The sequence below is a fragment of the Podarcis raffonei genome, chromosome 14 (assembly GCF_027172205.1).
Source record: "Podarcis raffonei isolate rPodRaf1 chromosome 14, rPodRaf1.pri, whole genome shotgun sequence".
Taxonomy (NCBI): domain Eukaryota; kingdom Metazoa; phylum Chordata; class Lepidosauria; order Squamata; family Lacertidae; genus Podarcis; species Podarcis raffonei.
In genome coordinates this window covers 24,921,276-24,948,687 of record NC_070615.1, presented here as the reverse complement: position 1 = coordinate 24,948,687, position 27,412 = coordinate 24,921,276, and the positions used below count along the sequence as shown (strand labels likewise).

The 27,412-nt window shown below is 45.8% G+C and overlaps 1 protein-coding gene across 3 annotated transcripts in view; it reads left to right on the top strand.

The window, feature by feature from the left end:
• The window catches only part of DPP8 (dipeptidyl peptidase 8), a 29,891-nt gene extending 3,983 nt beyond the window's left edge, over window positions 1–25,908 (top strand). For all 3 annotated transcript variants that reach the window (XM_053364605.1, XM_053364604.1, XM_053364606.1), the window contains 17 exons: window positions 1,635–1,808; window positions 3,500–3,668; window positions 4,651–4,761; window positions 4,956–5,084; window positions 6,111–6,172; window positions 7,425–7,525; window positions 10,076–10,253; window positions 11,714–11,873; window positions 12,595–12,674; window positions 14,607–14,759; window positions 15,108–15,243; window positions 17,261–17,406; window positions 17,512–17,658; window positions 17,997–18,149; window positions 20,946–21,088; window positions 23,095–23,206; window positions 25,526–25,908. In XM_053364605.1, the coding sequence (XP_053220580.1) occupies window positions 1,635–1,808; window positions 3,500–3,668; window positions 4,651–4,761; window positions 4,956–5,084; window positions 6,111–6,172; window positions 7,425–7,525; window positions 10,076–10,253; window positions 11,714–11,873; window positions 12,595–12,674; window positions 14,607–14,759; window positions 15,108–15,243; window positions 17,261–17,406; window positions 17,512–17,658; window positions 17,997–18,149; window positions 20,946–21,088; window positions 23,095–23,206; window positions 25,526–25,651 (2,280 nt within the window). In that variant the 3' untranslated portion in view covers window positions 25,652–25,908. The remainder of the gene's footprint in view (window positions 1–1,634; window positions 1,809–3,499; window positions 3,669–4,650; window positions 4,762–4,955; window positions 5,085–6,110; window positions 6,173–7,424; window positions 7,526–10,075; window positions 10,254–11,713; window positions 11,874–12,594; window positions 12,675–14,606; window positions 14,760–15,107; window positions 15,244–17,260; window positions 17,407–17,511; window positions 17,659–17,996; window positions 18,150–20,945; window positions 21,089–23,094; window positions 23,207–25,525) is intronic.
• Window positions 25,909–27,412: the final 1,504 nt, after the last annotated feature.

Here is a 27,412-nt window from a genome sequence, read left to right as displayed (position 1 = left end):
AGACTGGCAGCTGTCAAAGATGAAAACCCATTAGCAAAGGGAATCTTAGCAGCTGTAATGTTTGTTCCAGCTCTCCTTCTGCCTAGCTACACTCGTTGCCAATTAAAAATTCAAAGCATTTTCCATTTCTAATATTTTTTGCTTGTATGCATTTGGTGAACTGCCCTTTGTTGAGACAGCTCCTTCTTCCATTTGCCTAAAAAGCATTTAATGTAGATTGCCTCAGCCTGGTTGCTGGAATTTTCTTAAGGAAAAAGGCATGGCAGAGGTCTTTGGGCACAATTCAGCAAGTGTTTGTTCATTATGGGAGATGTCCACTGTTACTCGTCCTCAAGAGTAAACCCACAGAAATTGTTGGGACTTCCATTGATTTCGGTGGGTCTGCTCTTGATTTAGCTGAATATCAAGATATTTAATCTATATTTAATCTGCTTAATTTTTTTTTTTTAAATCTACAAAGTAGAAACCCTAAAGTGAAACTAAATGCATCCTGTCAATATTGCAGTTTAAAAAATCGAGAATGAAAATATTGAGTAGTGCATTCTAAAAATTAACACCCCCATGTGGGTGTCTAAAACAGGTCAGTTGACTCCTCTCCAGTTGCATGGGGGAAAATCTGATCATTGTGATGTAAGCCCCCTTTGGAATCAATGAGACTTCATTCCTCATACTATGAGTATGCAGAAGCAAGCCCTCCCCCTTTACTTTGGGCACCCTCAGACATAGGAAATACTGCATTTGTTTTCCTGATTATAATGCTAGTGCTTCTGTCTTGTTTCCTAATGTTCCATTCGCATTGCAGTGGCTGTTGTGCTATGGAACTGTGTTTTTTGACCAATAATACTGGCATGTCATGCTACATTTCATACCATTGGGCCCAACAATAAATGCCATTGGACAATGACATTTTGACCCTTCCTGCACATGCGTACTTGATTCCCCCATTAAAAAGGCAGGAAGGAACTGTATGCTGGTGTAGCGCCCCAGGTTTTGTCACTTTACTCTTGCAGTTATCTGGGTTAAGGGGGCTGCAAATGGATTTTTTTCTGGAATCAAATAACATGGAAACGAGTGCTAAAAATGCACTATATTCCATTTGTTTCTCATAAGTGGCGTTTACGGTGTGTGAAGCCTCAAATGTAAGGAAGAAATGAATGGAATGAGAAACACTGGTAAAGTGGAAGAAGCTATTGCGTGAATGCAGCTTTAGTTGGATGCCATGGGATTAAACCCCACATAAGTAAACACAGGATTGTGACCTTAAGGAGGTTGCAACTGAGCCCCACTGCTTTCTGTGTCACACACATCTTGCTCCTGTGCATGTCTGAAATTTTAAAAATACACGAGTCTTTAATGGTTGTGCAGTATTTTATCCAGTTCTGGGTTACCTTATCTATTTGTATTTCCCCCTCCCCTCTTTTTGTAAGTGCTTTGGGAATTCCAGCTGGGGTTGGGTGGTGATAGGGAGGATATAGTAAACAATACAAATATATAAATGCTTAGAATTAATTCAGCAGATGTTATCCTCACGTAATTCTGCATAGGATTGCAGCCATAATCATAAATTAACTTTTGCTGAATCGAAACACAGACTCTGGATTGTAATTTTCTCCCTCTGGCTTTCTCCCGGTCAGGCCAGCCTCGATTATGGGATGTACTCTCGGGAGGAGGAGCTGCTGCGGGAAAGGAAGCGGATCGGGACGGTTGGTATCGCCTCTTACGATTATCACCAAGAAAGTGGCACCTTCCTGTTCCAAGCCGGAAGTGGGATTTACCACGTGAAAGATGGAGGTCCCCACGGGTTCACGGTAATAAAGGACGGCAAGCTAGACTTTTGTGAGCTGCTCTGTGCCCTGGGTTTTAGGTACAGCGCCCTCTGGAGGGAGGAGGCTAAAGGGAAAGTGCAGCCTGACCTCAGTGCTGGAAGTGGGTTACAATTATTTGCTAGTCGTCCAAACTTCCGGGGTTGATATTTATTTATTTATTTATTTATTTATTTAAGCATGCGTATATGTTGTCAATTCATACAGTATAGCATGGTGGGGGACAACAAAAAATAAAATAGCTGAAACATAAACCCCACAATAAAATATACAATGCAATATGCTATAAAATGCAAAACACCATGAAAACTAAGGGGGGGAAATGTCATCAAAATGATCAAAAAATGTAGACAGTTGCATAGGCCTATCTACATTGAAAAAGGTCTCTAAGAGACAACTGAAAATCAAAAGTGTGTGTGACAGTTGCTAGAAACGGCAGGGGAGAGTGCTCTTGTGCTCAGGTCCTGCTTGGAGAGTGGGAGCAGGTGGCGCTGTGGTCTAATCCACTGAGCCTCTTGGGCTTGCCGATCAGAAGGTTGGCAGTTCGAGTCTGCGCAGTTGAGGTGAGCTCCCGTTGCTCTGTCCCAGCTTCTGCCAACCTAGCAGCTTGAAAGCATACCAGCACGAGTAGATAAATAGGTACCTCTGCAGCAGGAAGCTAAACGGCGTTTCTGTGCACTTTGGCACTCGTCACAGTGTTCCGTTGTGCCAGAAGCGGTTTAGTCATGCTGGCTACTTGACCCGGAAAGCTGTCTGTGGACTAACGCTGGCTCCCTCGGCCTGAAAGCGAGATGAGCGCCGTAACTCCATAGTCGCCTTTGACTGGACTTAACTGTCCAGGGGTCCTTTACCTTTACCTGCTTGGAGGTTTCACATGAAGGCACCTGGCTGGCCAATGTGAGAACAGGATAACGGGCTAGGGGGCTCCCTTTGGCCTGATCCTGCAAGCTCTTCTGAGGCTCTTAGGTGCTTGCCACATTCTTGTTGGAAGAGTGTTCCACAATGTGTAACCAGAGGTGCCTGACTCCTAGTGGAGGCCAATTGGGCCTCTGTAACATGGGGGACAATTAGCCATGTGGTGCTGATCCTCCCCACCAACTGAGATCTTCTGGAGGAGTTTTCCTTCAGTCTCCTCTCTCATAGCACTGGAGCTCTGGACCATCCAATGAAGCTGAGTATCAGAAGATTCTTGACTGGCAAAAGGAAGGACTTCTTCACACTGTGCATCGTGTGGGATTCACTCCTAGAAGAGGTTGTGCCTCTACTTCATTGGATGACCCATTGACTTCTAATATTCTTTATTTGAAAGTAGCATGCACTATTCTAAATGAACAAATGCTGCTTTTAATTGCTGTCTGCAGCATGGCTTATTTGTGTGATTTTCTTATTGTGGCCTCTTTTGGTGAAGGAAGGGTGAGTTATACGCATTTGAAATAAATGAATAATCAAATAATATTGCGAGAGAGGGTGAGAAACATCTCCCGGTCCATTTGATGCCCCTCCCTTTACTCTCCATTTTTCCTAAGCTAATAAAGTCCGTAAGGCGATTCACTCTCGCTGACTCTCACTGCATCCCAGACACTTTCTGCAAAAATTCCTTGAGCCCCATGGGAAGGATTCACTAGTTCAAAAGGGCTGTTCTCCAGCGTTTCTCTCCCGCGGTCATTTTTTTGCAGAAACAACCCTTGCAGCCCAATTTGGTAGAGACAAGCTGTCCAAACATACGGATGGATCCCAAGCTCTGCCCAGCAGATCCAAACTGGATTGCTTTTATCCATAGCAACGACATCTGGATCTCCAATCTAGCAACCAAAGAAGAACGGAGGTTGACATTTGTACACAAAGGTATGGTTACCTTTAGCATGGGACAAAAGCAGAAGAAAGTCGAGGGCAGCACGAGTGGGGCAGTGTGAGGAGGCAAAAGTGGCTTGGGAGTTACACGTGAGCCGACTGGGTGACGCATTCCTCACGGGCAAGGATGCCCCAACAGAGTAGGAGGGCCATCTGTCTCTGGCATGGGGTCTGTAGAGAATGTGCCCACTTCAGTTTGCAGAACTGGCATTGTTACAGGTGCCACATAATACTAATTCTGCAGTTGGGAGAAATGGATCTTTTAGTGTAGTGGCACCTACACTTTGGAATTCCCTGCTTGTTGACTTCAGGAAGGTGCCTTTGCTGAACTCCTTTCAGCATCTGCTTGCAACATGTTTATTTAGGCAAGCCAGTCCATGCATACAGATGTCGACGTGTTTTAATCCAGTGGTAGACAAATAAAATTTGGCTGCCACCATCCCACTCTCTTAAAAGGGAAGCAGAGTTGCTTCAAAGAGTGCTTTTGCAAAGCACAAGTCCTTTGCCAAAGCCCTCTTTGAAGCAGCCACTCATGCTCTTTTAAATATTGGTGCACTTGGCAGGGGGCTTGTCTGTCAACCTACTCTCTCAGTCAGGTGCTTAAAGGAGAAGGAGGTCAGCTGTTTCAAAGAGTGCTTTTGCAAAGAATGTTAAGACAACTCCCCTTGCTCCTGCTTGAGCCTCTGCAGTCCCCTTTTAAACCTCCGACATTAGAAGTTTAAAGCAGGATGGTGGAGACTTGCAAAGTTATCCAATGAATTTTGATAGGTCCACTCATCATATCTGGCCCGCAAAGCTGACCATCTTAAGGGCCTGGTTCAGAGAGCCAGAGGGGTTCTCCATCCCCCCTGTGGGGTGGAGTCCTTGCCATTCCAGCTACAATAATGGGCATTTTATGAGTCACAATGCATGCTTCCAGCTTTCCATGGGCATTCTTCTCTCTGAAAAATAATGTTTCTTGACATTGCCTGCATAGAATTTGCCAACATTGAAGAGGACCCCAAGTCTGCTGGGGTTGCTACCTTTGTGCTACAGGAAGAGTTTGACAGATACTCTGGCTACTGGTGGTGTCCCGATTCAGAGATGAGTAAGTATGCAGATTAGCATTAACTCTTTTCACTGCTGCATAACACTGTTGACTCATGGTCTCCTAAGACCCCTAGATCCTTTTCACATGCCAGATGTCCCACATCTTATATTTGTGCAGCTGGTTATACCTGCCAATGCAGAACCTTGCATTTGTTCCAATTGAAATTCATTTTGCATCCATCTTTCTGGTAGCTGTAGGTGGAGGCAAAATCCTTAGAATTCTGTATGAAGAGAATGACGAGTCGGAGGTGGAGATAATTCATGTCACATCCCCCATGTTGGAGACAAGGAGGACAGATTCCTTTCGGTACCCCAAAACCGGTGAGATAGATTGTGCTATGGCTCAAATGGGGGCGGTTTAATCCTAGTGAAAGCCACCAGGAGTTCCTTTCCATTTCAGTGTGAAATTTATTTGCTTTGGGTTACAGTATATCCAACAAAGTGCTAGACCAGCTCACGTTTATGGGTCTGTGTTAGCAACGTCCGTTAATTTCAACAGGCCTACTCTGAGTAGAACTAGCATTGGGTTCACTCCTGGATTACTATTTCACTTAAAAAGTACAGTCATACCTCGGGATAAATACGCTTCAGAATAAGTATTTTCGGGTTGCGCTCCGCGGCGACCCAGAAGTAACGGAGCGCGTTACTTCCAGGTTTCGCCACTCACGCATGCGCAGACGGTCAAAATGACGTCACACGCATGTGCTGAAATGCGACACGTGCAGACGCGTAGTCGCGTCTTACGTTCTGTTCAGGATGCGAACAGGGCTCCAGAACGAATCCCATTCGCATCCTGAGGTACCACTGTGGTACCTCAGGTTAAGTACTTAATTCGTTCCGGGGGTCTGTACTTAACCTGAAACTGTTCTTAACCTGAAGCACCACTTTAGCTAATGGGGCCTCCTGCTGCTGCCGCGCTGCCAGAGCACGATTTCTGTTCTCATCCTGAAGCAAAGTTCTTAACCTGAAGCACTATTTCTGGGTTAGTGGAGTCTGTAACCTGAAGCGTATGTAACCTGAAGCGTATGTAACCTGAGGTACCACTGTATTTCCAAATCACTTCAAGATTTTAAAACAGATCAACATGAAACTCTCAAACAATATAGTAAAAAACAGAGAGGGGGGGAAGCCATACAAAATTATCAATGTTACAGGATCCAACCTTATAGAATAAGGAAAGCTTGTGCAAAAAGATACATCTTTACAAGGTGTTGGAAGCAAATAATTGAAAAGCCATTTCCATGTGTAGGGGCAGCAGCAGAAAATGCCCTGAAATGCCCAGGACACTGCCCTGAAATAATTCTTCCATTCCTTAGTGACGATTGACTGCTGTCTTTTCTTTTTTAGGTACCGCTAACCCCAAAGTAACTTTCAAGCTGTCTGAAATAACCATCAACGCTGAGGGCAGAGTAAGTCTGATGTTCTGTTTCTCCTCATTTGAATCAGTTTGGTGACTTGTCTAGCCTGGTGGCAAATGGGGCAACTGCTGGAAAGCAAATGGGGCAAGAAACATGAGGCACCCCTTCAGATAAGGGTGGCTAGCCTTTCCCGTTCCGAGGGCCACATTGTCTTGTTTCAAATCCTCTGGGGACCACATGCCCAAACGGCGGCCGGGTGGGGCAAAGGTTTGGATTCTTGCACTGCAAAACGGGAGGTACATTTCACATGGTTTGCATTATAGCCATTTCAAAATCTTTTAAAACTAGTGTGGTGTTCTGGTTAGAGTGGTGGACTAAGGAGCTGGGGGAAACCAGGGTTCAAATTCTCACTCACCCATGAAGCAGACTGGGTGACCTTGAGCCAAACACTGCCTCTCAGCCCATCCTATCTCCCAGCGTTATTGTTGGGACTAATTAAGGAGGGGGCATACATTGTTTGCCCCCTTGTGCTCCTGGAGGAGGGGGGATATCAGTGAAGCAAAATGAATGAATAAATAAATGATCATTGCAAATTGGTAGGATTAATGCCTATGTATTGTGGGGACACGGGTGGCATTGTGGTCTAAACCACTGAGCCTCTTGGGCTTGCTCATCAGAAGGCCGGCAATTCCAATCCCCGCAACGGAATGAGCTCCTGTTGCTCGGTCCCACCTTCTGCCAACCTAGCAGTTTGAAAGCACACCAGTGCAAGTAGATAAATAGGTACCGCTGTGGCGGGAAGGTAAACTGCGTTTCCGTGCGCTCTGGCTTCCGTCCTGGTGTTCCGTTGCACCAGAAGCGGTTTAGTCATGCTGGCCACATGACCCGGAAAGCTGTCTGTGGACAAACGCCGGCTCCCTCGGCCTGAAAGCGAGATGAGCGTCACAACCCCATAGTGGCCTTTGACTGGATGTAACTGTCCAGGGGTCCTTTACCTTTACCTTTTATTTTGGGGTTAATTTAATTAAGATGCATATTAACTGAAACAAGTCCATTAATGTGCAAACCATGCATTAATGAATTACAATCACAGTAATTAGTGAAATTAGTAGCTTATATTTTTATTTTATGCATTAAATGCGTATGCCACCCATCCTCCCAGAGGAGCCCGGAGGGTAGCAGACAACAATGGAGAAAACAATTTTTAAAAATTTATTTAAGACCTCTTAAAAGCAGTCCCAGAGCACACACTTTGGGAGAGCTTTTCTGAACAGTACTTCCCCACCCTTACCTCTCTTGGCAGATTTCCGATGTGGTTGACAAGGAACTCGTCCAGCCCTTCGAGATCTTGTTTGAAGGCGTGGAGTATATCACTCGAGCAGGATGGACCCGAGAGGGGAAATAGTGCGTGTTTTTATGGTTTCCTGCATTTCTCCAGCAGCTCTTGGCTGAAACTGGACTGTTCTGAGCAGGAGGCAAACTCCTTGTGTTGGAGGGCTTTGTTATTATTGGGTGTGGCGTAATGGTTAGAGGATCAGCCCAGGACCTGGGATCCCAGGGTTCGAATCCCCGCTTGGGTGTGACCTTGGGCCAGTTATTTTCTCTCAGCTTAACCTACCTTGCAGGGTTGTTATGAAGATAAAATGGGGAGTGGAGAACCATGTATGCCACCTTGAGCTCCTTGGAGGAAAGAAGGTGGTCAATAGATATAATAAACCCTTGGAGGTTCTTAAGCAGAGGTTGGATGGCCACCTATCATGGATGCTTTAGTTGTTCGATCCCTGTATGGACCAGCTACGTATTCCTGCATTGCAGGGGGTTGGACTAGATGATCCTCAGGGTCCCTTCCAACTCTACAGTTCTATGATTCTATGTGATTCCAGCATTGCAGGGGGTTGGACTAGATGATCATCGGGGTCCCTTCCAACTCTACAATGCTGTGATTCTATGAAAGAAATAAATGCTATTTTTTATTATGGTACATATGATATAGTTCCAACATATGCTTCTTTTTTTAGTTTTTATTTATTTTAATAATAACAACAACAACAACAACAACAACAATAATAAATTTTAAATACATTTTTATTTAATAATAATAGTAATAAATAGTAATAATAATAATAAATAAAAATGTGCACCCTGAGACCACTCCATTGTAACTATCCAACCTCTCAAAATTTCAACACCTCTTGCGATGCTTTGATCCCTTTCCATTAACATGCTTCTAAGCAGTTTGCTGTATTGCTTTTGAGACCTGTCAGGTGCTGGTGGTGGTTGCTCGCGAGTAACCAGGCAGGACTCCGGCCTGTCTTTTACAGGTTTTATTGGTGCAAACTATATACAGTGCAGAAACACAAAGTTCATGTCCATCCTAGTTGCTTGCAGATTCCGGGAGTGGCCCCTTCTGGTTTCTCTCCCAGCATAAGAACTTAGACACCCCAAATCTCCTCCTCCCCTCCTTATGTTTCTTTTTTTTTTAATATAATATTTTATTAGGTTTAACAATAGAAAAATAGAACAATAAAAACACAGAGAAAATATAAAACACAACAATACAAACTTTCACAATACATAAAATACAAACATTTAGCAAGGGGGGAAAAAGAACAATCGACCCACAAAAAATAGAATAAGAAAAACACAAATCACTCTTTTCTAATTATTCATCTTCAATTAACTTATTTTCCTGACCTCCTCACGCCTCCCTTTTTTATATCCCTTTTTAACAATTAGTTCAGCAAATTCGTATCCTACTACTTTATCCTTATATATTTTACCTCCCAAATTTATAATTTCAAATTTTTATCTCTTATTACTAGAACCCCTTCATTTTATTTCAATGTCATCAGCATTCATACATTTTACAATACTTCTGTAAATAAATTTTAAATTTCCTCCAATCTTCTTCCACCAACTCTTCTCCCTGGTCTCGGATTCTGCCAGTCATCTCAGCCATTTCCATATAGTCAATTACTTGCATCTGCCATTCTTCCAAGGTGGGTAATTCTTGTGTCTTCCAATACTTTGCGATGAGTATTCTTGCTGCTGCTGTAGCATACATAAAGAAAGTTCTATCCTTCTTTGGCACCAATTGGCCAACTATGCCCAGGAGAAAGGCCTCTGGTTTCCTCCCCTCCTTATGTTTCACCCCTCTGCAGACGAGGTGCTGCTGCTCAACAGCTTTGGAGGCTCTCTGTATCCCCCTGCCTCCCTCCCCTGTTCCGATGGCAGTCCCCTGACAAGACCCGATTGAGGGGCATTCCAAAATAAATAATAACATTTATAATACAACATATTTGTGATTGATATGATATGAAATCAGCCTTGTTCAGTTGTTCCAAATGACCCTTGCATAGTCTATAGCTGTTTTTTGTTGAGCACAATGTCCAAATCTCTTCCTTGGATAATGATGATGATGATAATTTATTTATACCCCGCCCATCTGACTGGGTTTTCCCAGCCACTCTGGGTGGCTCCCAACAGAATATTAGTAATAAAAATAAAAAAGCGATAAAACATCAAACATTAAAATCTTCCCGATACAGGGTTCCCTTCAGATGTCTTTTAAAAGTTGTGTAGTTCTTTATCTTCTGGACATCTGATGGGAGGGCATTCCAGTACCGAGAAGGCCCTCTGTCTGGTTCCCTGTAACTTGGCTTCTCGCAGTGAGGGAACCACCAGAAGGCCCTCGGAGCTGGACCTCAGTGTCTGGGCTGAATGATGGAGATGGAAACACTCCTTCAGCTATACTGGCCTGAGGCTGTTTAGGGCTTTAAAGCTCAGCACCAACACTTGGAACTGTGCTCGGAAACGTGGAAGGAAGCCCCACTGGCATCCACAGGGACTTGGGTTCGGATCTCTCCAGCTGGGGTTGTGGGAGGTGGGGTTTCGACTGCAGCGCTCAGCCGTAGCTCTTGCCATGTTCCGAAGCTTTCCCCCTTCCGTCCACAGTGCTTGGGCCATCTTGCTTGATCGCTCTCAAACGCGGCTTCAAATTGTGCTCCTTCCCCCCGCTTTATTTATCCCCGTGGAAGAGGACGCCATGGAGAGGCAGAAGCTGATCGACGCAGTGCCTGACTCTGTCACGCCGCTGATTGTTTACGAGGAAACAACAGACATCTGGATAAATGTAAGAATGTTATCCCCTTGAGCGAAGTCCTGCTAGCAGCCCCTAGACCAGGAGCGGGGAGACTTTTTAGGCCAAGGGCCACATTTAGCCACCTGGGCGACAGTCCGGGGGCCGCATGCTAGTGGTGGGTGGAGCAAGAGGCAAAAGTGGGCGGAGCAACAGGTGTGGCTCTTGCCTTTGTGCAACAGACTTAAGTTCAGGCCACACCCACGTCAGAGGCTTCGCCTCTGCCCCACTTCAACATGTGATTTTCTATCCAGGGAAGCAAGAAGCATTGCCACAGTCCAAGGACACATTCAAGCCAGATACAAGCAGGGCTGATGAGGGGTGTGGCCTAGTGAAGGGGTGGATCCTACAGGAAGTCCTCAGGGCCGGATAGAGAGGCCTGAAGGGCCACGTTTAATCCCTGGGTCTGAGGTTCTTCAGCCACGCCCTATTGTAATGTCATAGTTTATTGACAACGTTATAACTGCTTGGAGGGAAAGTGTCAGCTACAGAATCTCGACAACTATTGCAGCTTCTAAATGAAAGTGTGTGGTCAGTTTGCCTGCTTCTAAATGAAAGTGTGTGGTCAGATTGCCTGCCCTGCAGGAAATAGCTCACACAGGCTCCAGGGGATGGTAGGTGCTGATTATGTCATTGGTAAGAAATGACTGGACAGGCAGGGGAATTTTGGAAGGAAGGCATCTCAAAGGTGATGGAGAGAGAAGGACTGAGTTGTTCAGGGTACGCTGATTTTGCTAGTGACCATATTTCCAGGTAACACTAAACTTCTGGTCCAGAGCACTGCGCTGGCCAGCCTTAACACTTTGTGTCCAGGAGGAAGACTTTGACAGAGCTTAGGTTCAGTTTTAAAGAATCCCAGCTTAGCTTTAATTGCTTGTACTAGAGATCCTGGTTTGAAACAAACGGATAAGTTTCACAGCAAGCCACCTACAAACCTTAACTAAACAGATCTTGTGTTTTAAGCTAATTCTTCCCTGGTCTCCTCGCTGGCCTAATTTAGCCAGCTAGCCCTGGTGATCATCTAATGTTTATTGGATGGATTTCCCCCCTAAATTGATTTTTGAATTCTGAATTTATTGTTATTCACATTTTATGCTGTATTTTATGCTGTTTTTTGTTGCATCAATTAAGTGTTTTACATTCGTTGTTAGCCATCCTGAGCCCGGTTTTTTGAACCGGGAAGGGCGGGGTATAAATTAAAAAAAATTATTTATTTTTAAACCAAGATTCCTGGTTCAAACATAAAGCAGGCAAAGCTGGCGTTCCTTAAAAGTGAAAAAAGACTCTGCCATGACTGCTGTGGAAGAAGAAAGAAAGGCGTGTGGGAGGCAGACGCTTTGCTCTGCATTGACTAGGCTTGTCTGCATAATATTAAACCTCAGTTTACAGTTGCGTGCGAACGGGCCCAATCTCCAATCTTCGGTTCAACTCCCAACCCTCCTGTGTTCCAACAGGTCCACGATATCTTCCACGTTTTCCCCCAAACCAGTGAGGATGAGATAGAGTTCATCTTTGCCTCCGAGTGCAAAACGGGGTTCCGCCACCTGTACAGAATCACAACCATTTTAAAGGAGAGCCGGTACAAGCGCTCAAGTGGAGGACTCCCTGCTCCAAGTAACCAGCTTTGGCCATTTTTTGCTCCTAAGTTCAAATGAAATAGAATAAACTGCATTAGGTGGTTGAGGGAATTCATTTTCTTAGGAGATTTCTTTCAGGTTGGCATCCCAGCATTGCAGTGGCCCGTTAGGCTTGGATTGGGGCTGTAAGCACCCTGCACTTCCGCAAGTCAGCTTGTGCCCCACTTTAAAATAAAAAAATTAAGCTGCTAGTCCTTATGATTCTGAAGATGAGTTTGAAGTGTTGTAAGGAATCTCAGTAGCCCAAGAGGAAAGATATGGAAAGTGCAGGTGCTTTGCTTTGTCTAGACCCAACGTTTGTGGAATACAGTGTACCCAATGTTTGTGGAATACAGTGTGCAAACGAAGCAACAATTTGCATTTTCTCTCTGTAATCTAGACTGGAGAACTTGACAGCCGAAACTGGCTGGCTTGCCTTGTGCTGGGCAGGCAAGGATCCAAACCTCAGCTTGTAAAGCCCAGATTTCCCTTGCAGGGAGTTGGATTAGAGGAACCTTGGGGTCCCTGCCAACTCTGCAATTCTATGATTCCTTACCAGCCTTCTTGCATGTCAAGATCAGCAGAGGAGGCCCTCTGGGTTGTTCCGTCGCCCTCAGAAGTGTGTGGGGTCACAGCCTTCGCCTGCCATTGGACTACAGCTCCCATCAGCCCCTGCCACCGCGCAGACATTCCGATAATTTTGATCTTGGTTTTTGCAGGTGATTTCCTGTGTCCCATCAAAGAAGAGGTGCCAATTACCAGTGGGGAGTGGGAAGTTCTTGGCCGACACGGGTCCAATGTAAGACCCTTCAATTTTATTTTATTTTTAATCTGGCAAATGCATTCGGGATTTTTAAGTATGTTCTTGACCTCTTCCCACCCCCAAAAAGCATGAGCTGAAACATGGGTTGAGCATCAAGCCAGTCTGATCAAGGGGGGAAACTTTAATGCAACCTCAGTGAAAAACAGAACAGTCAGGGATTTGTGTGGAATTATCGTTTCGGTTCATTGTTGCCTTTGTCATTTATTGACCACGTTCCACATGCGTATCTTATGTAAAACCGCAATGTAATGTGGACGCCGATGGCAGCGACCAATTTGTCATGTTAGGAAGGCTTGTTGGCAGAGAAATGTCTTCAGTTGTTTCCAGAAACTGCAGAAAATTGGTGCCTGTCATATCTTGACTTGGCAGCTATTACACAGAACAGGGGCAGCCACACTAAAAGCCCTCCTCCGAGTTAGCTGCACAGCAGATCTCTCCAGTAACAAACAAGAGAGCGGCGTTCCTACCTGCGAAACGCCATCTTGCAGCTTGGTTCCATGGATCTGTGGCCCCTACAAAGTAACTGGGCATGAAGAAGCAGCCACAGGGGTTATGCAACCCCACTACAGGCTCTGGAATCTGTACACAGCCCCTGTTTTCACGTCCTGTTAGGCACACGCCCGTAGAAATCCAAAGTGAAAAAAATCATGCAATTGAAGTTGTGTAATGGAGGGAAAACAGGCATTGCAGCTGTCGGAATTCCCACTCCTCCCCAGAGCAGGGGCATTGGTGTCCAAAGGGATATTTCTGAGGGTGGGAGCAAACAAGACATCGAAAGGGAGGGAAGTAGGTTCATTTCCCACAAAAACAGAAAACGAGAATAGCCTTTGTGTGTTTTCCTTCATATCTCAGGTTCTGCAGATGCTAGAAGCCTCTTTAAAAAAAGAAAGTTGGCAATGCGGGTCTCAGTATTCATCCAGGGAGGGGTACACATCTTTTGAATGTTCCCCGCTAGTTGAAATCGAACGTGCGCACCGACGCCTCTCGCTCTCCAGGCTTCAGCGAAAGCCTGCATTCGCCCTATAGGACGCACTTTTCCCCCTCCAAAAATGAAGGGGAAATGTGTGTGTGTCCTATGGGGTGAATGCAGGCTTTCGCCGAAGCCTGGAGAGCGAGAGGCGTCGGTGTGCACCGACCCCTCTCGCTCTCCAGGCTTCAGGAAGCTCTCGGCAAGCCTTGGGAGCCCGCGGGAGTTCCTATTGGGCTCCCTAGGCTTGCGGATAGCAGCCTGCATCTGGAAGCCTGGGGCGCGCTGCACAGCGCGCCCCGGGCTTCAGTTCCCTGACCTGGTCTGAAGGCTGGCGGTGGGGAGAAGCGTGCTTCTCCCCGCCGCCAGCCCCACAAGCTCCGGGGAACAGCGGGGAGGCGGAGCCTTCAAACCAGGTCGGGGGAGCTTGTCCCCGGAGCTTGTGGGGCTGGTGGCGGGGAGAATCTCAGGCTTCCCCCGCCCCAGCCCCACGCTTGGGGGGGGGAAATAATATTTTTTTCTTTATCCCCCCCCCCCAAAAAAACTAGGTGCGTCCTATGGGCCGGTGCGTCCTATGGGGCGAAAAATACGGTAGTTGGCATATTTTGTGCTGACATAGGCCCCTTGTTCCTGATGTGCTAGTCTTCAGTTTGCAGGGATTTGCAGTCGGAAGTGGTATGTGCCCTGCAGTGAGTGGTATAGTCTGTCCTACCGCTTCATTCTCTGGCCAGCATCAAGATTCACCTGAGAGCTTTTTTCCTGAGCCAGGAGGCTGCAGTGGGGTGTAACTTCTTCCTTTAGGTATACCTGGGTTTTAAATTAGCTTTCCACATAGGCAGTTGAAATGAACTTAGAACTAAATCCAACCTGGGAATTGTTGATGGTACAAACTTGGGTCACTTCTGTGTTTTTTGTGTGTGTGTGTTTGTTTGTTTTATCAGATCCGGGTGGATGAAGCTAAAAAACTGGTATATTTTGAAGGTACAAAGGATTCCCCCTTGGAACATCACTTGTATGTTGTTAACTACGAGAACCCCGGGGAGATCAAGCGGCTGACAGAAGCTGGTTTCTCCTACGCCTGCTGCGTCAGTCAGGTATTTCACCTCCTTCGCTGTGGTTTTGTTCTGTGCTGAGTTCCTACATGAAGAAAGCAGGAAGGAACTGTGCGCTGATGCACAACCCCGAATTTCATCACTTTACTCCTGCAATTTTATGGGTTAATTGGTTTGCAAACTGATTATTTCTGGAACCAATTAACACAGGCATGAGCACTAAACGTCTACGAGATTCCACAACATTTCTGGAGATGGCTTTTACGTTGGGTGAAAGCTCAAATATAAAATGGAAACTAACAGGGAAATGGTATAAAGCACCTTGTAATGGCAGCATAAACCTTGAGGGAAATTGCCTGGGGGTCACTTATTTCTCCTCCTGCCCTCTAGAACTGCGACATGGTGATTTGTAAATTCAGCAACCAGAGGAACCCGCACGAGGTGTCTCTCTACAAGCTGACCGGCCTCGAAGATGACATTTCCAACAGGTCCAAGGAATTCTGGGCTACCATTTTAGATTCCGCAGGTATTTCAGATATGGCGCCAGGCTTTTAAGAATGTGAAAGGACATCTGTCCCTGAGCCTTGTTTCATCCTTGCCCTCATGCATCCTCTTCCTTTATTTGTCGGTTCGTTTCACGTGTGAAGCAATTCTTACAAAGCATCCTGAAGGAATTTTTCAGTACTTCCCCCAGGAGGAAGCCAGTTAAACGGACCCCTGACCATTAGGTCCAGTTGTGACCGGCTCTGGGGTTGCGGTGCAGGAGCAGGGACCGAGCAACAGGGGCTCACCCCGTCACGGGGATTCGAACCGCCGACCTTCTGATCGGCAAGTCTTAGGCTCTGTGTTTTAACCCACAGCGCCACCTGCATCCCATATGGAGGAAGCCAGTTGAAAACTGGTAGGACTCTGTGAGGTGGAGATGGGGAACCTTTTCCATCTCAATGGCCATATTCCCTCATGGGCAGCCTTCAGCGGGCCACATGGCCCTGGTGTGCAGAGCAACAGATGCAACTATGGCCTCTGTATGGTAGGCCAAGCCAGAGTCAGAGGTTTCTCCACACACACACACACACACACCTCCACATTCCAGGCCAGGCAAAAGCATTTGAGGAGGGTGCCATGCAGGACTGGTTTTCTGGAGAGAGGAGGGTGGCCTAGGGAGGCTCCTGAGGGCTATGAGGCTTGGAGGGCCACTTCTGGCCCATGTGACTGGGGTTCCCCCTTTCCTGGTGAGAACCAGTGTGGTGTAGTGGTTAAGAGCAGTAGAGTCGTAATCTGGGGAACCAGGTTCGCATCTCTGCTCCTCCACATGCAGCTGCTGGGTGACCTTGGGCCAGTCACACTTCTCTGAAGTCTCTCAGCCTCACTCACCTCACAGAGTGTTTGTTGTGGGGGAGGAAGGGAAAGGAGAATGTTAGCCGCTTTGAGACTCCTTCGGGTAGTGATAAAGCGGATATCAAATCCAAACTCTTCTGGTGTAAGGATTGTGGTTGTGCAGTCAGAATCTGATTTTATGCAGGGGTGTACAGACTTAAACCTAAACGGCCTCCGCCCAGTATACCTGAAGGAGCGTCTCCACCCCCATCATTCTGCCTGGACGCTGAGGTCCAGTGCCAAGGGCCTTCTGGCGATTCCCTCATTGCAAGAAGCAAAGCTACAGGGAACCAGGCAGAGGGCCTTCTTGGTAGTGGCGCCTGCCCTGTGGAACACCCTCCCATCAGATGTCAAAGAGATAAACAACTACCTGACATTTAGAAAACATTTCCTGTTCTGGGAAGTTTTTAATATGTGACAATTTGATGTATTTTTATCTTTGTTGGAAGCTGCCCAGAGTGGCTGGGGAAACCCAGCCAGATGGGCGGGCTACAGATAATAAATTATTATTATTATTATTATTATTATTATTATTATTATTATTAAAAAAAAAAATAAAATAAAGGAAGCAGTGGATAGCAGTACAGTTTTGTAGCAGAGGGCAGAAACCTTCTAGGCTTTGTCATGGGAAATACAGTCATACCTTGGATCCTGAACACCTTGCAAGTCAAACGTTTTGGCTCCCGAACACCACAAACCTGGAAGTGACTGTTCCGGTTTGCGAACGTTCTTTGAAAGCCGAACGTCCAACAGGGCTTCCGCAGCTTCCAACTGGCTGCAGGAGCTTCTTGCAGCCAATCAGAAGCTGTACTTGGGTTTCCGAACGTTTTGGAAGTCGAACAGACTTCCAGAACAGATTCCGTTTGAGTTCCAAGGTAGTACTGTACAGCACTCAAGACTGCTTATTTTTATAACTGTTTCAGGTAAAGCACCTATTGGCTAGTACTGGTGACATTCTAGATGCCAGTAGGGACACCCACACCCACATACACCTATCTGAAGCTGTTCCTAAATACGTCTTGCTTTAAATTTGAGGCTATTGAGGTTATTGAGATGGGTTGGACTGAAGGGTTTGGGAACCTGTGGATGTTCAGCGTTGGGATACAATGGCCAACTCCGCTCTGCCATGCCGAACGCAAACGACAGCTGTGCTTGCATCCTTGCAGGGCCTCTCCCTGATTACGTTCCACCCGAGATCTTCTCTTTCGAGAGCTCCTCAGGGTTTTTGCTTTATGGGATGATCTACAAGCCCCACAACCTACAACTCGGGAAGAAGTACCCCACAGTACTCTTCATATATGGGGGCCCCCAGGTCAGTTGATAACATTGTTCTTGGAAGCTGTTAATAAAAAAAAATGTTGTTTTTAATCAGCCCCTGTGTGTGCAATGTAGAAGTTTAATCTGCGCTTCCTTCCAGGTGCAACTTGTGAACAACCGGTTTAAAGGGGTCAAATACTTCCGCCTGAACACCCTAGCGTCCCTTGGTTATGTTGTGGTGGTGATTGACAACAGGGGATCTTGCCACCGCGGTCTGAAGTTTGAAGGTGCCTTTAAATATAAGATGGTAAGTTGCTCAATGGGTACAGAAGTCCTGACTCGGGTCTGCGTGCTGCGACCTTGTGTTTTTATTAAGAGATGAGATAATCTCATAGAATTCCGCCTTAGAGGCCTCATCCCTCCTTTCCCAGTTGCATTTAGGTTCAGAAAAAGCATTGCATAGGAGGTCATAGAAGGCTTTCCCCCCCAAGCCTAATTCTGATTTTTTTTTGGGGGGGGGTAACAGCTAGGGAGTGTAAGGTTAACCCTTCCCTGTGCACTTCCCCCTCCCCATTGTCCATGACGCCATTATTTTTCCAAGCCTAATATTATTTTTTGGGGGTGGGGGATGGTTTCTTCCAACAGGGACAAATTGAAATAAGTGACCAAGTGGAAGGTTTGCAGTACTTGGCTTCCCGATACGAATTCATCGACTTGGACCGGGTTGGCATTCATGGCTGGTCCTACGGGGGATACCTCTCCCTTATGGCCTTGTTGCAGAAGCCAGAGATCTTCAAGGTAGGATAATTTGCAACAAGACAGCTGGCTGTGTGTTTGTGTTGCGTGTTTCCATTTCCATCTTTTGCAAGATGTCCTGTTCATTTGACAGTGCACACGTCTTGTTAGGATTGATTGTGCCATCTGTAAATATAACACATAAGAAGACGCTTTATGCCGAGCCAGACCCGTTGGTCCATCTAGTTCAGTATTGCCAACACTGACTGGCAGCAGCTCTCCAGGGTTTCATGCAGGGAGTCTTTCCCAGCCCTACCTGGAGATGCTGCCAGGGATTGAACCTGGGACCTTCTGCAGGTGATCAACCCTTCTTGACCTATAGTCCTTCCCCCAAAGAATCCCATTTGGAAGGGGTCAAGTTTGTATGGAAAAATTCACTTTCAGCCCCCAGTCAGGAGAAGACGAGTGCCTGCCTCAAAAAATAAAAAAGTTGGTCATCTCTGCCCATGGTGACCAAAAGGTATTGGTACCACTGTATAAAGATGCATAGGACTTGGAACTGAATAACTTGAAAGGTGGTCTTTTATATACCCAGCCCATTGGCTCCAACAGATACCATCTCATCAGCTGGTCCATTCTGTACAATGTCGCAATAGGGCATGGGTAGACAAACTAAGGCCCAGGGGCCAGATCCGGCCCAGTCGCCTTCTAAATCCGGCCTGCAGTCTGGGAATCAGCGTGTTTTTACATGAGTATAATGTGTGCTTTTGGGACGCGGGTGGCGCTGTGGGTAAAACATCAGTGCCTAGGACTTGCCGATCGCATGGTCGGTGGTTCGAATCCCCGCGGCGGGGTGAGCTCCCGTCTATCGGTCCCAGCTCCTGCCCACCTAGCAGTCCGAAAGCACCTTTAAGTGCAAGTAGATAAATAGGTACCGCTTTATAGCGGGAAGGTAAACGGCGTTTCCGTGTGCTGCGCTGGTGCTGGCTCGCCAGAGCAGCTTAGTCCTGCTGGCCACGTGACCCGGAAGTGTCTCCGTACAGCGCTGGCCCCTGGCCTCTTAAGTGAGATGGGCACACAACCCTAGAGTCGGACACGACTGGCCCGTACAGGCAGGGGTACCTTTACCTTTACCTTTTTAATGTGTGCTTTAAGGGATGCGGGTGGCGCTGTGGGTTGAACCACAGAGCCTAGGATTTGCCGATCAGAAGGTCGGCGGTTCAAATCCCCGCGATGGGGTGAGCTCCCATTGCTTGGTCCCTGCTCCTGCCAACCTAGCAATTCGAAAGCACGTCAAAGTGCAAGTAGATAAATAGGTACCGCTCTGGTGGGAAGGTAAACGGCATTTCCGTGCACTGCTCTGGTTCGCCAGAAGTGGCTTTGTCATGCTGGCCACATGACCCGGAAGCTGTACGCCAGCTCCCTCGGCCAATAAAGCGAGATGAGCGCTGCAACCCCAGAGTCGGTCACGACTGGACCTAATGGTCAGGGGTCCCTTTACCTTTACCTTAGTGTGTGCTTTTATTTAAAATGCATCTCTGGGTTATTTGTGGGGCATAGGAATTTGTTCATCCCCCCCCAATATAGTCCGGCCCCCCACAAGGCCTGAGAGACAGTGGACCGGCCCCCTGCTGAAAAAGTTTGCTGACCCCTGCAGTAGGGCCTTCAGAGTGGTTGCACCTCCCTCCCCCCTTTTTAAAGAGTCAAGTCATATCCTGAGTTTATTTTTTCTGATAAAAGTCAATTTGATTTCCGTGTGGCCACAAATTCACACACAGACAGCTGCCATCAGTGGCATCAATTGTGGAAGGGAGACATAAGCTATATGTCAAGGGAAGAAGGTCACATTACAGAAAAGGTTATTTATGTATGCAGCAACTGCAGCCCGTGTTTTGTTAGCCCCAAAATGGAAAACGAGAAAGGTCACAACCAAAGAAGAATGGCAACTTAAATTGACAGAATATGCACAACTCACAGACTTAACATGTAGAATAAGAGAACAAGAAGAACATAAAGTTTAGAGAAGATTGGAAACCGTTTATTGAATATATGGAAAACAATTGTGTACGGCTGAAAACGCTGGCAGCATTAAGATAAATTCAACAAGTTTTGATGGATGCAATAACGGAAAACCGATTGGCATAGTTTTTGTAAAATATGCAGGGATATAAGATATTGATGCTTTTGAATTATGGTGCTGGAGGAGACTTTTGAGACTCCCATGGACTGCAAGAAGATCAAACCTCTCCATTCTTAAGGAAATCAGCCCTGAGTGCTCAATGGAAGGACAGATCCTGAAGCTGAGGCTCCAATACTTTGGCCACCTCATGAGAATAGAATACTCCCTGGAAAAGACCCTGATGTTGGGAAAGATGGAGGGCACAAGGAGAAGGGGGCGACAGAGGACGAGATGGTTGGACAGTGTTCTCAAAGCTACCAGCATGAGTTTGACCAAACTGCGGGAGGCAGTGGAAGACAGGAGTGCCTGGCGTGCTCTGGTCCATGGGGTCACGAAGAGTCGGACACGACTAAACAACAACAACAAGACATGTCAAATGAACCATGGAAAGAGAAGAAAGGAAGTCATTGATATCTTAAGGATGTAAAATGTCTATTTGAAATTGTAAAACAGAAAAATTAATAAAAATTATATTAAAAAAAGAAAAAGTCACATTCCTCAATAGCTACCATTGGGGTTTTCAACTTTTTCTTTTTACTGTTAATTTCATTGTTTCATTCTTTTTTGCAAACTGCTTTCACATTCCGCCCCCCAACAATCCAATGTTATATATATGTACATTTTAGGAAATAAATGCATTAATGAGAATAAGACAACACTGACCGTCTTCTTCCCCATAGGTCGCCATTGCTGGTGCCCCAGTCACCCTGTGGCTCTTCTACGATACGGGGTACACCGAGCGCTACATGGGTCACCCAGATAATAACGAACAGGGCTATTACCTCGGCTCTGTAGCTATGCAAGCGGATAAGTTTCCTTCAGAGTAAGTGTGCTCCTGCCCCCCCTCACCCCCAGCTGTGCTAAATTCCGACCTAACACTGCTGTTTCTTGCCTAATTAAATGCTTAAACGGTTGCGTGGTAGTAAAGAACCACTTAATAAACTTGAATGGGCATTTACATAATCACGGCCCATTACGAGTAATCTGCTTTTCTAGCCTTGTTGTCATTAAAGTATTAACTTTTGCCTCAAGAAATTGCAGGCGGACCTCCCCCCTGCCTCAAATCACGCAATTAGCCCCAGTGCTAATTAAGTGCATTAATTAGACATACCACCCTAGTGGCTGGCTGTAGATCAGCCACAGTTGTTGTTAACAGGGCTTGAGAGGGAAGATTGTGTCTTCTATCCTAGAGTGGGCCTGTCAGCTCCTCCATACAGACACATACACCGTCTGCTTCTTCTGACTTAGGCTGGTATTCTGCCATCCGTCCCCACCTTTTCTTATTGGCCTGGGGTTTAAATTCTGTGTTTAAATCTTCCGGGACGGTGAATGGAGAGATGGGAGGCTGAAGGAAGTGTACAGTGGTACCTTGGGTTAAGTACGTAATTCGTTCCGGAGGTCTGTTCTTAACCTGAAACTGTTCTTGACCTGAAGCACCACTTTAGCTAATGGGGCCTCCTGCTGCCGCCGCGCCGCCAGAACCTGATTTCTGTTCTTATCCTGAAGCAAAGTTCTTAACCTGAAGCACTATTTCTGGGTTAGCGGAGTGTGTAACCTGAAGCGTATGTAACCGAGGTACCACTGTATTGTTTTGGAGCTTTGGGATCAGCGATGTGGGTTTCCCAGAAAACTTAGAACACATTTATGCTGTCCTAAATCAATGAGAGATCTGATTTCACACAGTTGTTTTGATTTGCTTTTGATTTGATTTGCTTCACAGAGGTTTACCCCATATTTTATTCGTGGCATGTGTGCCAAAAAGTGGCATATTCTGTAGATATGGGAACCGTTAGCCCAATATCCGAAAGTAGTTAAATCGTTTTATTACAAGGGGGAAATCAGTTTAAGTGCATTTCAGCTGTGATCTTCTGTGCTGGGGGTGGCTGGCCTGTGGTTCTATAGTTGTTACGGTTCCCCAACATCCCTGACCATTGGTCATGCTGGCTGCAGGAGCAATTGGGAGTTGGAGTGCAGCAACTGGAAGGCCACAAGTTCCCCATCCCTCCTATATGTGTTTCCCTGGGAGTAAGTTCCATTGAACTTAATAGGACATATAAGCAGCCATCGATAGGATTGTGATATTCACATGGTTTAGATGACCTAGCTAATTCAAAACTTTGTTTGGAACTTATTTTGTTGGAACCCTAAACATGGATGAAGTGATTATTGTTTATGTATAGTGGACAGACTAAGAATGGGAAGTTCTTTAATCTCTGAATTGTATGTTTTCTATGTCCTCTTGAAAGTTCTTTTCTATCTCTTCTTATCTCTTTTTTTGTTATGTTTTTATTTTACTTAGAGTAATGTTGGACAAAAAGGATATTTGAGATTGTTTTGTATTTCTGTTTATAAACTCTATAAAAAAACCTTTTCTTTTTTAAAAAAGGAATCCCAAACATGTCAGCTTAAAGCTTCCCTTGCATTATTTAGATTTTAACTGGAGGGATGAACGAAAAAACACTGGAAAAAGTTAACACAACCCATTTAGCAGGCCTAAAGGTCTTTCTGTGTCACTTCCTTGGGATAGTCAGCTGAAAAAAGAATTGCCACTCTGATTTTCACATCCAGGTTTCTGTTGCCCAGTATGAATTGTGTTTGTGCATTTTGTTACTAATTGGTTTTATGAACCTCTCTCTATTTCTGAATGATTATAATGGACTGTCAGGAAAATAAAGCAGTGGGGGAAATTCCAACCCTGGGGGTCTGTTATTTCACGCTCCCCTTCCGGTGTTAGCTACATAGGTATCTTCAGACGATACCAGGATTCGAAGAAATTCTAATTCAAACGATCTGAAGCTTTGCTTACTGTTTCTCCCCTTGTCCTTTCAGACCCAACCGGTTGTTACTGTTGCATGGATTCCTCGATGAAAATGTTCATTTTGCACATACCAGCATTTTGCTTAGTTTTCTGGTCCGGGCTGCGAAGCCTTATGATCTACAGGTAAGATGCTCTAGAACAGCCTTCACCAACCTGGTGCCCTCCCACCCATTTTGGACTACAACTCCCATCAGCCCCAGTCAGATACAAACATGCCTTTTGGTCACATACACATCTCCTTCACAGTACAGCAAACAAACCAGGGAGTCTTCCATTAACTATAGTTTACCGTTTTGTCCCAACTGAGAAACCGTGGTTAGAGCCGTGGTTAGAGCTAGGATAAGCTTCATATCCACAAAGGCTTCATATCCTGGCCTTCTCCGAACCTCTTAACCATGGGTAGGCAAACTAAGGCCCACGGGCTGGATCAGACCCAATTGCCTTCTGGATCCAGCCCGCAGACGGTCTGGGAATCGCCGTGTGGATCGCCAGCACACACGTTCTTTCCCTCTCCTTCCCATGGTGGCGGCGGCGGCTCCTCCCTCCCTCCCTCCTCCTGGCTTCTCCCCGCCCTGCCTAGAGGAGGAAGGGGGCTGGGCTTTGTTGGTGCCAGCAGCAGCAATTGAGCGGCTGCCATTTTAAGCAGCCCCTCTCCGGAGCCCTTTCGCGCGCCGTCCCTCCGCCAGCCCTTGCCACTCGCAAGACACAGGTAAGCAGCCACCGGGGCTCATGGTGCTCTTGCATCATTCCCCACCCCAAAATATAGTCTGGCCCCCCACAAGGTCTGAGGGACAGTGGACCAGACCCCTGCTGAAAAAGTTTGCTGACCCCTGCTCTTAACCATTGTTTCTGCTGCCCACCAACTGCTCCTGGCCCTCCTAGTTTTTTAATTTTTTTATCAAATTTGGTTGGGGTGGGTGCCTACTTCTTCTTGTTGTCTGTGCTTTATTGGGCTTTTTGAGGGGTGTGTAGGTGTTTTACTTGTTTTGTTATGGTTCTGAGCATTGCAAAAAAAATAAAAACAAAAACTTTATCTTCTTAAATTACAAAATAGCAACCATAGCATTAGAACAAAGCTTACCCTTCTGGACTTTCTGAATACGTGAGGTTACATTACATCCTTGCTTAGATCTCTTAAGTTGTTTTGTTTTTAGTTATGTGGTAGTTCCAGTTACCACATGCAATCACAGTAACAAAACAAAAAAGGAATATCATGGAAAAGGATTTTCCTCTTTAGCACTGTATGTAAGAAAAGGATGCCAATTCACCCAAAATGTGTCTTTTGGTTTAATTCCCTTGGCTATATTTCGTTTAGTATTTATTTATTTTTTACCAGTGCTAATTGCGAGCGTTGCCAGTTTTTCTTCTCTTGAAATGGTTGCTTTGAGGTGCCAAGAGCAATTTCCAAATGTGCCCCCCGGGCCCAGAAAGTTTGAGGATTCCTGCTTCTTCCTCTATAAAAGCTTTTTTTTTCTTTTAAAGTTTTTATTAAAGATTTTATTGTGTAGTAAAACCAACAAATCAACAAGGGAAAGTACATAGAGCATCTCCACTTTCAATTTCTCGCGGTTCGTTTACATTTGGTATGAAACACAATTGTTAAAGACATTGTGCGTTTGGGGGAAGAAGGAGAGAGGGAGAGAGAGATCGGTTGTGGGGGGGGGGAATAATGATATTTTGTTCTGTTGCATAGTGTTTTGTGCAGGGGTTTTGTGTCAGCATCACATCGGTAGGTCCTTTATTTATACATATATATTTATTTTTATTGGCACTGCAAGAGAATGGAGGGTCCAGAGCTTGGTTGGTTGGTTGCAGTATGTTTTGTTTGCAGGGGGTGGGGTGGGCTGAGTGGGTCAGATGCTTTTGTGGGGGGCTTTAGAAGACATCTGAAGGCAACCCAGTTTAGGCAAGCTTTTATTGTTTGATGGACTACTGTATTTTAATATTTTGTTGGAAGCCACCCAGAGTGGCTGGGGAAACCCAGCCAGATGGACAGGGTATAAATAAATTATTATTATTATTAGCCATTGTCGTGTTGTGCTGTATATGTGATAAAGGGGGGCATTTAGAGAAGCATTTGTAAACCTCTTAACCAGCCTTCCTCAGACTCGGCCCTCCAGATGTTTTGAGACTCCAATTCCCATCATCCCTGACCGCTGGTCCTGCTAGCTAGGGATCATGGGAGTTGTAGGCCAAAAACATTCAGAAAGATACCTAGCAACACACGACACAAAAACAATAATATCCCTGCAATAATAATGCAGTGATAGAACTAAAAACCAGTAAAGCAGTCATATAAAAGCATATTAAAAATAAGAATTCAGACAGCGAAGGTAAGCCTGGGCAAAAAGCTAAAGGCCTTACAAGACGTCTGAAGCAGCAGATTATGTGAATACCTCAAGAAAGAAGGAAAATTGACTCCTTTCCCCCCCCCTTCTTTAGATCTATCCACAAGAGAGGCACAGCATCAGGGTCCCTGAGTCTGGAGAACACTATGAACTGCACCTCCTGTATTATCTCCAGGAGAATCTGGGCTCACACATGGCCGTGCTGAAGGCAGAGCACTGATGACACCCCCTCCCTCCCGCCCACCCTTCCAGGAACTCTCAGCACAGACAAATACAGCTGCTTAACCAAACGCCTCGGAAAGGGGCGTCATGTTGTTGGTGCCTGCTTCCCACACAGATCATTCGACACGTCCTCGGCCTTGCTTCGTTTTATTTCTCCTTATTTTTTAAAAAAAGTCAACCCGGTGCCATACAAGGAGACAACGCTGTACAGCAAATGAATACTTTTAAATGTAAATAAAGTCAACATCTGTGCTACTTGGCAGTCCAGAGGTTTTTTTCTCTTTTAAGGGTGGTTCACACACTCCAGAGTAAGTGTGCTTAACCAAAACTTTATACCATGGGTAGGCAAACTAAGGCCTGGGGGCCGGATCCGGCCCAATCGCCTTCTAAATCTGGCCCGCAGACGGTCCAGGAATCAGCGTGTTTTTACATGAGTAGAATGAGCCCTTTTATTTAAAATGCATCTCTGGGTTATTCGTGGGGCATAGGAATTCATTCATTCCCCCCCAAAAAAAATATAGTCCGGCCCCCCACAAGGTCTGAGGGACAGTGGACCCGGCCCCCTGCTGAAAAAGTTTGCTGACCCCTGCTTTATGCAGTCGCACCTTGGTTCTTGAATATAATGCGTTCCAGGAGTCCGTTCGACTCCCAGAACTGTTCGAAAACCAAGGCATGGCTTCCGATTGGCTGCAGCCAACCGGAAGCCGCGTAAGCCATGCTGGACGTTCGGTTTGCAAAGATCATTCAGAAACTGGAACACTCACTTCCAGGATTCGATCGTCTGGGAGCCGATTTGTTTGGGAGCCAAGTCGTTTGAGATCCAAGGTACGACGTTACCGCTTAATATCGTAAAGATTTCTTAAGCAGTTTACTCTGAAAAACAATGATATTACAACATTTATTATCCAGTAAAAGTTCCAAAAACAAGATAAAAACAAAAACTATGTATCACAGAAGTGCGCAGTGTGATAAGCTGTGATTCCTGCATTGCTGGCAGTTGAGCTAGATGACTCTTGGCTTCCCTTACAGCTCTACAGCTCTGTGATTCTAGAATGAGCAGCAACTGAACTCTTCTTGTCAAGTGCTGCATTTGCACAGTTATTATTACTATTTGGGTTGCTTTGGCTCTTTTCCTATTCCCAGTTTCTTTGCTCTTTAAAATACAGTAGCTTTGGACGTTCTGTCCACGTAATATGAACACTTTTATGGGTGGCTAATGGTGGGGTGGTCAGTTGAGAGCTTTGTTGGCCGAGGAAGAAGCCCATTTGGTAGGAGAAGCTGTACAGTGGTGCCTCGGGTTAAGAACTTAATTCGTTCTGGAGGTCTGTTCTTAACTTGAGGTACCACATTAGCTAATGGGGCTTCCTGTTGCTGCCGCGCCGCTGGAGCACGATTTCTGTTCTCATCCTGAAGCAAAGTTCTTAACCCAAGGTACTATTTCTGGGTTAGTGGAGTCTGTAACCTGAAGCATATGTAACCTGAAGCGTATGTAACCCGAGGTACCACTGTACATCAACGGAGCAACTACAGTAAGCCCAGAACTTACGCGAATTTAACTTGTGCTCATTCAGCTTTACATGTGTGGCACAAAATTTAAAAAAACAGAATGGGAGCGGAGTTCCGGGGGGGGGGAATGAATTGGACAATCCCACCCGCCACTGAACTATACACAAGCTACCACTGTCTTTTATAAATGGACTCGCTTTGCCGTAGTTCAGTGGCAGAGCACCCACTTAGAACTCAAAAGATCTCAGGTTGA